This window comes from Lolium perenne, chromosome 2 (genome assembly GCF_019359855.2).
Source record: "Lolium perenne isolate Kyuss_39 chromosome 2, Kyuss_2.0, whole genome shotgun sequence".
Taxonomy (NCBI): Eukaryota; Viridiplantae; Streptophyta; class Magnoliopsida; order Poales; family Poaceae; genus Lolium; species Lolium perenne.
The window spans coordinates 282,541,513-282,554,686 of record NC_067245.2 but is presented as its reverse complement, the minus strand read 5'-3'; the positions used below and the strand labels follow the sequence as shown (position 1 = coordinate 282,554,686).

The 13,174-nt window shown below is 42.5% G+C and overlaps 1 protein-coding gene across 1 annotated transcript; it reads left to right on the top strand.

Moving 5' to 3' along the window:
* The first annotated feature begins 8,179 nt into the window (after positions 1-8,179).
* On the top strand, positions 8,180-10,457 carry LOC127336574 (28 kDa ribonucleoprotein, chloroplastic). The gene is made up of 5 exons (XM_051363401.2): positions 8,180-8,615; positions 8,740-8,838; positions 9,065-9,340; positions 9,825-10,055; positions 10,163-10,457. Exons 1-4 carry the CDS (start codon positions 8,292-8,294, stop codon positions 9,978-9,980), a joined length of 855 nt encoding a protein of 284 aa, XP_051219361.1. The 5' UTR covers positions 8,180-8,291; the 3' UTR covers positions 9,981-10,055; positions 10,163-10,457.
* The last annotated feature ends 2,717 nt before the right edge of the window (positions 10,458-13,174 follow it).

Here is a 13,174-nt window from a genome sequence, read left to right as displayed (position 1 = left end):
TCTGTTGAAGACTTCGCCACCGTGCACTGCTTCGAGCTTGCCCACCATCGCAGCACCATTCAATATAAACACGTACACAGACTGTGACTTAGAGTCATCAGGATCAGTGTTCCAACTTGCATCGGTGTAACCGTTTACAATGAGCTCTTGGTCACCTCCATAACAAAGAAACATATCCTTAGTTCTTTTCAAGTACTTCAGAATATTTTTGACCGCTGTCCAGTGTTCCATTCCTGGATCACATTGATATCTGCTAGTCAAACTAACAGCATGTGCTATATCCGGTCTAGTACATAGCATGGCATACATGATAGATCCTACTGCCGAGGCATAGGGGATATTACTCATCCTTTCTCTTTCTTCTGCCGTAGCCGGTCCTTGAGTTTTACTCAAGACCTTGCCTGGTAACATAGGTAAGAACCCTTTCTTACTTTCGTCCATTCTAAACTTCTTTAGAATCTTGTCCAGGTATGTACTCTGTGATAGCCCTATTAGGCGTCTTGATCTATCTCTATAAATCTTGATGCCTAATATATACGATGCTTCACCAAGGTCTTTCATTGAAAAACTATTATTCAAATAACCTTTTACACTGCTTAATAGTTCTATATCATTCCCAATCAATAATATGTCATCTACATATAATATTAGGAATGCTACAGAGCTCCCACTCACTTTCTTGTAAATACAGGCCTCTCCATGACACTGTATAAACCCGAAGTCTTTGATCACCTTATCAAAGCGTCGGTTCCAACTTCTTGATGCTTGCTTCAGTCCATAGATTGAACGCTGAAGTTTGCATACTTTGTCAGCATTTTTAGGATCGACAAAACCTTTGGGTTGTACCATATACAACTCTTCCTCAATGTCTCCATTAAGGAACGCCATTTTGACATCCATCTGCCAAATCTCATAATCGAAAAATGCAGCTATTGCTAACAAAATCCTCACAGATTTTAGCTTCGCTACAGGTGAGAAAGTCTCATCGTAGTCAACTCCTTGAATTTGTCGGAAACCCCTTGCGACAAGTCGAGCTTTATAGACAGTAATATTACCATCAAGATCCTGTTTTTCTCTTGAAGATCCATTTATTCTCGACAGCCTTTCGGCTATCAGGTAAGTCTACCAAAGTCCATACTTTGTTATCATACATGGATCCCATTTCGGATTTCATGGCTTCTTGCCATTTGTTGGAATCTGGGCTCATCATCGCTTCTTCATACGTCGCAGGGTCCTCATCATTGTTATCCACAATCATGACATTTAGACAAGGATCATACCAATCAGGAGTGGCACGTTCCCTTGTCGATCTGCGAGGTTCAGTAGTTTCCTCGTTCGAAGTTTCATGATCATTATCATTAGCTTCCTCTGTTGCCGGTGTAGGCAGTACATGTACAACTTCCGTATCGCGCTACTACTCGATCAACGAGTATAGATTCATCAATCTCATCGAAGTTCTACTTTTCTTCCAGTCACTTCTTTAGTGAGAAATTCTTTCTCAAGAAAGGTTCCGTTCTTAGCAACAAAGATTTTGCCTTCGGATCTGTGATAGAAAGTGTACCCTATAGTTTCCTTAGGGTATCCTATGAAGACGCATTTCTCCGCTTTGGGTTCTAGCTTGTCCGGTTGTAACTTCTTTACATAGGCTTCGCAACCCCAAACTTTAAGGAACGATGTACTTAGGTTTCTTATTAAACCATAATTCATACGGTGTCGTTTCTACGGATTTTGATGGTGCTCTATTTAAAGTGAATGCGGTGTCTCTAATGCATAACTCCAAAATGATAACGGCAAATCAGTAAGAGACATCATAGAACGAACCATATCTAAGAGAGTTCGATTACGACGTTCGGACACACCGTTTCGTTGTGGTGTTCCCGGCGGTGTCAATTGTGAAAGTATTCCGCATTTCTTTAAATGCATGCCAAACTCATGACTCAGATATTCACCTCCACGATCAGATCGTAGAAATTTAATCTTCTTGTTACGTTGATTTTCTACTTCACTTTGGAATTCCTTAAACTTCTCGAAAGTTTCGGATTTATGTTTCATGAAATAGATATAACCATATCTACTCAGATCATCTGTGAAGGTTAGAACATAACGATAACCACCGCGTGATGCTACACTCATTGGTCCGCACACATCGGTATGTATGATTTCCAATAAGTCAGTAGCTCGCTCCATCATACCGTAAAATGGAGTCTTAGTCATTTTTCCCATTAGACATGCTTCGCATCTATCAAGTGACTCAAAGTCAAGTGATTCAAGTAATCCATCGGTATGGAGTTTCTTCATGCGTTTCACTCCTAAATGACTAACACGACACATCCACATATAAGAAGAATTATCATTCAATTTAATTCGCTTAGCATCAATGTTATGTATATGCGTATCACTACTATCGAGATCTAACAGAAATAAGCCATTCTTTTCAGGTGCTCGACCATAAAAGATATTATTCATAAAAATAGAACAACCATTATTCTCAGACTTGAATGAATAACCGTCTTGCATTAAACAAGATCCAGATATAATGTTCATGCTCAACGCGGGTACAAAATAACAATTATTTAGGCTTAAAACTAATCCCGAAGGTAGATGTAGAGGAAGTGTGCCGACAACGATCACATCGACTTTGGATCCGTTTCCAACGCGCATCGTCACTTCATCTTTCGTAGTCTTCGTTTATTCTTTAGTTCCTGCTTTCGAGTTACAAATATGAGCAATCGAACCAGTATCAAATACCCAGGTACTAGAACGAGAACCGTTGAGATAAACATCTATAACATGTATATCGGATATACCTTCTTTCTTCTTCTTGACAAGGCCGCTCTTCGTATCAGCCAGATACTTGGAGCAATTACGCCTCCAGTGTCCCTTCTCCTTGCGTAATAGCACTCAAGATCGTGCTTAGGGCCGTTCTTAGGTTTCATAGGAGGCGTGGCAGCTTTCTTGCCACCCTTCTTGAATTTTCCCTTAGACTTGCCCCGTTTCTTGAAACCGGTGGTCTTGTTGACCATCAACACTTGGTGCTCTTTCTTGATCTCAATCTCAAGCAGCTTTTAGCATGCCAAAAAGTTCAGGTAACTCCTTGTTCATGTTCTCGCATATTGTAGTTCATCACAAAGTTCTTGTAACTTGGTGGCGGTGATTGAAGGACACGATTAATCTCCGATCTGTTAGGAATCACTATTCCCAAGTCACCGAGTTTCTTCGCATGCCCGGTCATGGCGAGCATGTGCTCACTAACGGAGCTGCCTTCTTCCATCATACAGTGAAGAAATGTTTCGATGCTTCATAGCATTCCACGGCCGCATGAGTCTCAAATATAGCTTTCAGCTCATTCATCAACTCATGAGGATCGTGGTGCTCAAAACGTTTTTGAAGATCGGATTCAGATCGCACAGATGGCACACGAACTTGAGAGTACCGAGTTTTCCGAGTCGCGTAAAACAGCCTTTACTTCATCGGTTTCAGTTTCTGCGGGAGGGTCACCTAGCGGTGCATCAAGCACATATTGCGATTTCCGCGAGAGGAAGATCCTCACATGACGGAACCGGTCGGTGAAGTTGCTACCGTTGCTCTTAAGTTTTTCTTTCTCTAGAACTGGTTAAAATTGATTGGGGACGCCATCTCTACAACATATATTTGCAAAAGTTTAGACTAAGTTTATGACAAATTGACTTCAAATTTTAATTCAACATAATTAAAAATCTAGGTGAACTCCCACTCAAAACAATATCCCTCGCATTGTCTTAGTGATCACACGAACCAAATCCACCGCACCTAAGTCCGATCATCACGAGACAAGGTGTGATTTCAATGGCGAACACTCAAAGTGTTCATCATATCAACCATATGATTCATGTTCTACCTTTCGGTATCACGTGTTCCGAGACCATGTCTGTACATGCTAGGCTCGTCAAGGCCACCTTAGTATCCGCATGTGCAAATCGTCTTGCACCCGTTGTATGCACTTGTTGATTCTATCACACCCGATCATCACGAGATGCTTCAAACGACAAGTCTTGGCAACGGTGCTACTAAGGATGAACACTTTATTATCTTGAGATTTTAGTGAGGGATCATCTTATAATGCTACCGTCGCGATCTAAGCAAAATAAGATGCATAAAAGGATTAACATCACATGCAGTTCATATGTGATATGATATGGCCCTTTTGTCTTTGCGCCTTTGATCTTCATCTCCAAAGCACGGACATGATCTCCATCATCTTCGGGCATGATCTCCATCATCGTCGGCGTAGCGTCAAGGTCAATGGCGCCGTCTTCATGATTGTCCTCCATGTAGCAACTATTACAACTACTTTGAAATACTACTCAACATGAAATTTAAAGACAACCATAAGGCTCCTGCCGGTTGCCACAATACAATAATGATCATCTCATACATATTCATCATCACATTATGGCCATATCACATCACCAAACACTGCAAAAACAAGTTAGACGTCTCTAATTTGGTTTGCATATTTTACGTGGTTTAGGGTTTTCGAGAGAGATCTAATCTACCTACGAACATGAACCACAACGTTGATACTAATGTTGTCAATAGAAGAGTAAATTAAATCTTCACTATAGTAGGAGAGACAGACACCCGCAAAGCCTCTTATGCAATACAAGTTGCATGTCGAACGAGGAACAAGTCTCATGAACGCGGTCATGTAAAGTTAGTCCGAGCCGCTTCATCCCACTATGCCACAAAGATGCAAAGTACTCAAACTAAAGATAACAAGAGCATCAACGCCCACAAAACCATTGTGTTCTACTCGTGCAACCATCTATGCATAGACACGGCTCTGATACCACTGTAGGATAACGTTGCATAGAAAACAAAAAATTTCCTACCGCGAACACGCAATCCAAGCCAAGATGCAATCTAGAAGACGGTAGCAACGAGGGGATTATCGAGTCTCACCCTTGAAGAGATTCCAAAGCCTACAAGATGAGGCTCTTGTTGCTGCAGTAGACGTTCACTTGCCGCTTGCAAAAGCGCGTAGAAGATCTTGATCACGGCGCCACGAACGGGCAGCACCTCCGTACTCGGTCACACGTTCGGTTGTTGATGAAGACAACGTCCACCTCCCGTTCCAGCGGGCAGCGGAAGTAGTAGCTCCTCTTGAATCCGACAGCACGACGGCGTGGTGTCGGTGGTGGTGGAGAAATCCGGTGGAGCTTCGCTAAGCGTGCGGGATGTGGTGGAGGAGAGAGAGCCGCTAGGGTTTGGGAGAGGGGGGCGCCGGCCACTAGGGGTGCGGCCACCTTGGTGGTTCTTGGGGTGGCCGGCCCCCTCCCCTTGGCCCTCATTATATAGGTGGAACACCCAAAAGTTGGTCTACAAGTCTTCGAATAAGACCCCAAACCAAAACCTTCCATAACACATGAAACCTACCCAAGCTAGGACTCCCACTAGAGGTGGGATTCCCACCCTTCCTTGGGAGGGGGTGGCCGGCCCCCCTTGGGGAGTCCACTTGGGACTCCTCCCCCTTTAGGGTTGGCCGGCCATGGAGGTGGAGTCCCTCTGGGACTCCGCCTTCCTTAGTGGTTTCTTCCGGACTTTTCTAGAACCTTCTAGAACCTTCCATAGAACCTTCCGGATCATTTTAAATCTTATAAAATGACTTCCTATATATGAATCTTATTCTCCGGACCATTCCGGGACTCCTCGTGATGTCCGGGATCTCATCCGGGACTCCGAACAAATATTCGAACTCCATTCCATATTCAAGTTCTACCATTTCAACATCCAACTTTAAGTGTGTCACCCTACGGTTCGCGAACTATGCGGACATGGTTGAGTACTCACTCCAACCAATGACCAATAGCGGGATCTGGAGATCCATAATGGCTCCCACATATTCAACGATGACTTTAGTGATCGAATGAACCATTCTTATACGATACCAATTCCCTTTGTCACGCGATATTTTACTTGTCCGAGGTTTGATCATCGGTATCACTCTATACCTTGTTCAACCTCGTTTCCTGACAAGTACTCTTTACTCGTACCGTGGTATGTGGTCTCTTATGAACTTATTCATATGCTTGCAAGACATTAGACGACATTCCACCGAGAGGGCCCAGAGTATATCTATCCGTCATCGGGATGGACAAATCCCACTGTTGATCCATATGCCTCAACTCATACTTTCCGGATACTTAATCCCACCTTTATAACCACCCATTTACGCAGTGGCGTTTGGTGTAATCAAAGTACCTTTCCGGTATAAGTGATTTACATAATCTCATGGTCATAAGGACTAGGTAACTATGTATCGAAAGCTTATAGCAAATAACTTAATGACGTGATCTTATGCTACGCTTAATTGGGTGTGTCCATTACATCATTCATACAATGATATAACCTTGTTATTAATAACATCCAATGTTCATGATTATGAAACTAATCATCCATTAATCAACAAGCTAGTTAAGAGGCATACTAGGGACTCTTTGTTGTCTACATATCACACATGTACTAATGTTTCGGTTAATACAATTATAGCATGATATATAAACATTTATCATAAACATAAAGATATATAATAACCACTTTTATTATTGCCTCTTGGGCATATCTCCTTCAAAAATACACTGCAAAACTCTTCATGATTCTAAGGTAATTCCGGGAGAACTTTCTTTTAAACTTCAACACTTAAAATACACAACGGCTCAAAAGAAGTCACATTTCAAATAAGTAACCACCAATTACTTCTAGAAGATCAGTGGCACAACGCGCCGAATTTCCTAGTTCCTACTTATAAGACCATAATGTTATTTGGGACGAAGGGGGCCCATGCCCCCCACCCCAACATAATTCATTTAACACAATACCCTTGAAAAAATGCGCTATCTTTACATATGATATTCAAATGTCTTATATTAGGCTTGGTGAAATGGTAGATCAACCCCTGCATAACAAGTACTTCCATACATCAAGATAGGATTGTTGGAATTGAAGTTGATAATTATTCATAATTATGAACCTAGTTACACCGAAGGGTGATATCTCCTTGTTCTGCTGGTGAAGTTGATCCATTAGGAGATCTACCTTCCACCCTGTCAAGTTCGAGCGCACTTTCTCTCGGTTAGTGTGTTCGTCAGCTAACAGAGAGCATGTTGATCAGGGGTTGCCTATACCAGGGCGGTGAGACCACTGCCGTGGAAACGACGAGGGCGATGAAAGCGCTAGAAGTAGCCCGCGAATCATGGTTGAGAGCAGCATTGTAGGAAAGAGATCAACGGGTATTGGATCTTGGTATGTGATTTGAGAGTGGTGTTCCTCGGCTGCCATGAGATTGTCTGTGTCTGTCTCGCCAGTGGTCACTTCGGCTCCAACGTCCATGTTCTCGCTCCTTTTGATGCCCCCCCTCCCCCATGGAGGAGCAACCTGAGATGGCATGTAAGTGCCTTCTCCGTCCTAGCTCATCATCAACCTAGATCCTATGATGGGTTTCCATACCTTCGGCTTAAGGCGCGCTGCCTTACCTTCATTATGGAGATGGCGAGGTCATTGATGCATGATTTCGCAATATCCACGTCGGAATGGATCTGGTGACCCCTTGCCATCCCAAGGCGGGAGATCAAGATATGCCTGCAAGCTCTCCCCCCTGCTCAGGTAATCTCTCCGGCTGTTCCATCCATGGATCTTCGATCAGGCCTAGGCATACAACAGCAGGTGGTGTATGTTTCACTGCCCGGTAGCTCGTTCTAGGGTTTCTAGTTTTGCAGAATCCTTCCTGGTTGCAGCTTTTGGTTAATGCACTCTCCGTCTGGGTTGATTCAAAGTTGTTTGTATGCTTCATGCATGTTTTCGGTGGTATTGCTGAAGAGTTCAACTCTGTCCATCCGAGGGATCGCACCTTCAGGTTTGCAGTCAGTAATAACCAAGTGCTTCTTCCTTCATAATCTCCACCATTGTAAAAAAATCGAGGTTGTGCGGTCCCTGGTGCGGCTTCTAGCCGGTCAGGTGCGGCCCAATAGCGTTTGAATCCTAGCCCAACTTAATGTCTAGCAAGGCCCGAAACCTGCTTCAATGGAGGCCCAAATCGAAGCTCATAAATGGCGGCCGCCACCACAAACCATCGCCGTCTTCCCTTATCCCGCCAGCCACGCTCGCTTATCCGCAACCAAAAGAGTACTACCAGACGGAAGTTTTCAGTCCAAGAGGACAGCAGTGTCGCCGCGCCGCCTCCAACTCCCCCAATCCCGAACCCAAACCCCGGGAGGACAGAAACCGCCCGCGTCGCAACCTCCGGCGAGCCACCAATGGCGCTCTCCCTCGCGCGCAGCAGCCCCCACCCCGCCGCGGCGCCCCCGGCGCCCCGCATTTCCCACTTCGCCACGATCCTCCACTCCCCTCGCCGCCCCTACCCCGGCCTCCGCCTCCGCCTCCGCCTACCGGCCGCCGCCGTCGCGGCCTCGTCGCCACCGGAGGCGCAGGCCGCCGAGCCCACGGCCGCGGCGGCGGAGGGGGACGCGGAGCCGGGGAAGACGCGGCGGAAGGTCTTCGTGGGCAACATGCCGTGGACCTTCTCCGCCGCGGAAATCCAGAAGCTCTTCTCGGAGTGCGGCGTCGTCAAGGACGTCGAGGTGAGAGACGATGGCACGGTCGACTGCTACATCCCGACTTTTATTCGAGCCTATGCCCGCGGTTTCTGAATTTCGTACCGCTGCGAGCTTCTGAGAAACGAGTTTTTGTGTTTGTTTGGCCAAGGTTATCAAGCTGAAGGATGGGAGGAAGAGGGGGTTCGCGTTCGTCACGATGTCCACAACCGAAGAGGCGGCTGCTGCAGTGGAGAAGTTCAACGAACACGTGAGTGTGTTTAGCTGTTGCTTAAACATGTTTGGTTTTCATGTCTTCATTGCTCTAACATGCCTTCCACCGGAAATGGTATTGAGGCTACAACTTACAGTTTGAGGAATATACATGAGTAGGGTCACACTTGATGGTTAACTATGTACATTTTCTGATACGAAGTATTTGAAAATTTGGGCATAAATTTCTTATGCTAGTGTTTTGCATCACCAATCCTTTGTAGGACCTCATGGGAAGGATCATCAAGGTGGAATTTTCGAAGAGCTTCAGAAAACCTGCCCCACCTCCATCTCCAGACACCATTGTGGCGAAGTACAAGCTTTATGTGTCCAATCTTGCATGGAAAGCAAGGTCAAACAATCTGAAGGAGTTCTTCTTACAGTATAATCCAGTTTCTGCTAATGTAGTCTTTGACGATAAAAAGTCAGCTGGGTATGGTTTTGTTTCTTTTGGAACGAAAGAGGAAGCTGAATCTGCTCTCAGTGAGCTTGATGGAAAGGTGATAATCTTAGAAACACTTACCTATCAGTTTTACAGTTCACACCAAGGATTGAGATTGATCATTCATTAACTAACTCTGCAGTAATGTTTAACCTGTCATGCTTGATGCAAAGATTTGTCTTTATCTATAGTTCAGAAATCTGTACTGGTTTCTTATGTTCATTTATTTTTTTATGAGCAATTAGCATGCATCCTTCTGCACTTGGACTGTATATTTTTGCCCTTGTTATGAATTTGTTCAAGTTGTATACTCTAGGTTTAAATTTCTCTGGAGTAGCGGCGAAATGCTTTGCCAGATATCTGTTTATGAGATGCATTACAAGGTCGCTTGCTTGAATGACATGAAAAAATTACTGCACAATTAGATGATAACAGTCTTCTGGCCTATCTTTTCCGTACTTCGAAAATCAAATGGAAGAGATGTTAGACTACAAGCACATTAACTACTATGGTGTTTAAATTTATATTTCTTTGTTTGATAGGAACTTATGGGAAGGCCTGTTCTCCTGAGATGGCGGGAGGATAAGGAAGTTGTAAAGGCTGATGGTGAAGTTGAAGGTGTGAAGGTTAGCGATCAGCCAGAAGGTGCTGTGATTGACAAAGGTGCTGAGGAGGATACTGAAGATAAACAGGAATAGTCTAATAGTACTGTGCTGGGAGAAAGTTGAAGTAACCTTATTGATAAAGTGCAGTTGCGGAAACTCATTGTACAGGTAGGAGTTTTTTTCTGTGCTACCTGTTGCATGACTAACATATTTATCATTTCTCCTGGTCATATTATTTGGTACAAATTCAGATATGGTGCCTTTTTTTCTTGTAGATACAGAATAGAGGTGGTAATTGTAACCAAGGACTGAAAGACTGCAAATCGCTTTCTGCCTCAATGCTGGTAAGGGAAATGGGAACAAAACTTATTAGCTCAAATTAAGGTGAAACATTGTCCCTGAGCATCTTGCTTCAATATTTAAAGGGAGTGATGTGTTTATTGTAATGGTCTGTACTTATTTATAGTTCATTATGACCATGAGCTGCCTCCTGCTGAGATACTTGTAGTTTCCTGATTTTGGATTCAGTTCACCATAATATTTCTTAGCTTGCCAATCAGCTTTAGGCAATGAGGTGTTCTCAAATTGCAAGTTAATTTTGTATCTTAGTTTTGTTTTTTCCATCTAAAAGGGGAAACCCTCCTGATTTAGATTATTAAATCCAAGAACCAGTTCCCAAGGTCTTGCGAAAAAAAGAAACAGAAACAGGCAACCAAACGTTCTCAGACCATGCCATGCAAAACATCAAGGCATGGCCATCAAAATGAAATCCAGAGATGAAAAAACCACTGAATGTCTGGATCACCCGTTGCAACTGCCACAGCTAAGACTTTTTTTTATTCTTATAAAGGCATTTTATTTGGGGAATGGAAAGCACAGGTGCCCATATTTGTTCCTACTGAAACTCGAGTCTTGCTTAACAAGTTTATCTTCTACTTTGTCACAAACCTGCCGTGTTAGACGGCCCATCCTTTGAATGTAATTTCTGCCATAGGTTTCCCTGTCAGTTTCTAGATAGTTCTCATCTCTGGTCTTTTTATTACAAGTAATCATTCAACGAACAAAGATCTGAAATGCTAACAATGTTGAAACCACTAACAGTCAAAAGATAATACACACAGTATAGGAGTACACCGTAGCTAAGGATTTCTTTTGTTTTCACTAGCATATATACACTAATGGTAGGCAGTGATACCTCAATTATAGTTGTTGGTGTGAATTTGGTAGGCATTTTATATTAAGATTAGAGCATCACTACTGCACACTAAATAGTAAAGAATCCCAGTCCTGATTTGCTTGCTAATGATGCTATTGGCTGCTACCTTGAATTCCAAAGCTTGATGGCTTCATTGGCAAGCCTAATAAGGGGCTCCCAATTGCAATTTGCAAATCTGCCTAGGCTAAGAAAAATCTAGCTCAATACTTTTGAAGCTTTACTCTAATTTTAACTCTGTTTTGAGGTATTTCTCTACCAACTTCAATATACTAATTAAGCACCTAATCGTTGGTTAATGGTAATTTCATTATCACTCAATACTGTATGGTATGTTAGAACCAGGGCATTTGTTTCATTTATTGGTCCCAGATAAAGTTGTCTAGGAATGATCTTAGTCCACAATAGTAGGCTATAATTCTGATACTGCTTAAAAAAGTAACTGAAAAGTATAAACTGAATTCAGTTGAGCCCCTTTGATATGAATTTGATACATGTTGGTAGGCTCATGCCTCATGGCTGCAGAAGTAAGTAGCACAAAACTAACTTTCTGTGGTGTCTGTTCGAGGATTGGAGGAATAGGGTGGGAAGTTCGAACGTATTCAATTCAAGATAGTTCAAATGCTAAAGCATCGGTTTCGCAGATTTTGAGGGCAAAGTTAAAGAGATCGATTTAAATTGAGATCTTTCATTTCCCAAAAGTGATGAGGTTTCTTTGAAATACGGAGTATTAAATTCGTAAGGTCATAGTTATATAAGTCATCGCTAATTGTGGGACTGTGCTCTAGAGAAAGTAAAGGATGGTCCTATTCTGGTCCACCACTTCATCTGACTTGTTTAACAAACCTTCCATTTAACCAATTCAAGGAATGTCCATGCCCTGGGGAATCGAGGAATTTTTAAGATAGCATTTTTAATGTGCATTAATTGTTCTCCATGAGGGGCTATATGGATACAATCATGGTGGAACTCAAAATCAGTTGAGTTGATTCTCTTGATATAGTTACTTTGTTGGTGCTGACGCTTTGCATTGTCATTTCCCTTTTGTTTAATTTGATTAGGAATAGTATCCAGAACTTCCAGAAATTGATATGGACAAAGAGTGAGTAGATAATATAGTGCTTTATATTATCTAGAGAGCAGTTGTATTTCGATGTAACATTGATAGCCCCAATGTGTTCTAAAAGTATTGATGGCGCATTAACTTATGTCACCATTGAATATAATGTTCATTGTTTCCTTACGATCTTTCATTATTTGCTGTTTGCCTGTTTCTATATTTCGTCTTCAGTTACATTTGCTTTACAAGTATAACTATCCAAATCATCTGGAATTACTTGTTAGACTCCTTTGTGTTTATTCTTATGATCAATTATGGTTGGAAATCTGCTTAGATCACTTGCCGATAAACTGTTCCCAACTAACCTTGGTACATGTGGTATAATCTCCTTTTGTCTAAATTGAAACACAATTCTGTTTGTGTTATTCAAATGTGAACACAAAAACCAATTATGCTTTTTCCGCGTGTTTATGTTTCCCTCATTCCCTGGTTCTTTCATGCACTATTCGTCACAGTCAGTCCCTGTTCCGTGACAATGATGTGTTGATCACTGAAAGAAAAGAGAGGAACCTATTTTTTACAATTTAAACTAATTCACAGTTTGACCAGCTTTTCTCTGTAAAACCTTGGTTTGTCTTCTGCTTTTCTTGTCTGAAAGATATTTACAGTTCTCTGATTCATGCGCGCATTTAGGCTTGATCTGCATACAGGGCGAGGCCATGAACTGTAGTTGTATGGGTGCATTCAACCCAAATTTCCTTCTGAGCTTAGTTGACACTGTCCTTTCACTTAAAGAAATAGAAGAGGGCAGTTTATTTCATACCAAAGCAAGCAATTAAAGGCTTAAGTTGACACAATCACAAGATTGGTGTCAGTAAGGGAGAAGTAAGGGTGAAGAAAGCTGTCAAATAGTACTGGTAATCATTGTCTCCAATTGCTTGAGGAGAGAAAAACCGTACCATTTAGGGAGAGACTTCAAAGGACAGTGAAGGTTTAGCAGTTTAGCTTTGATGA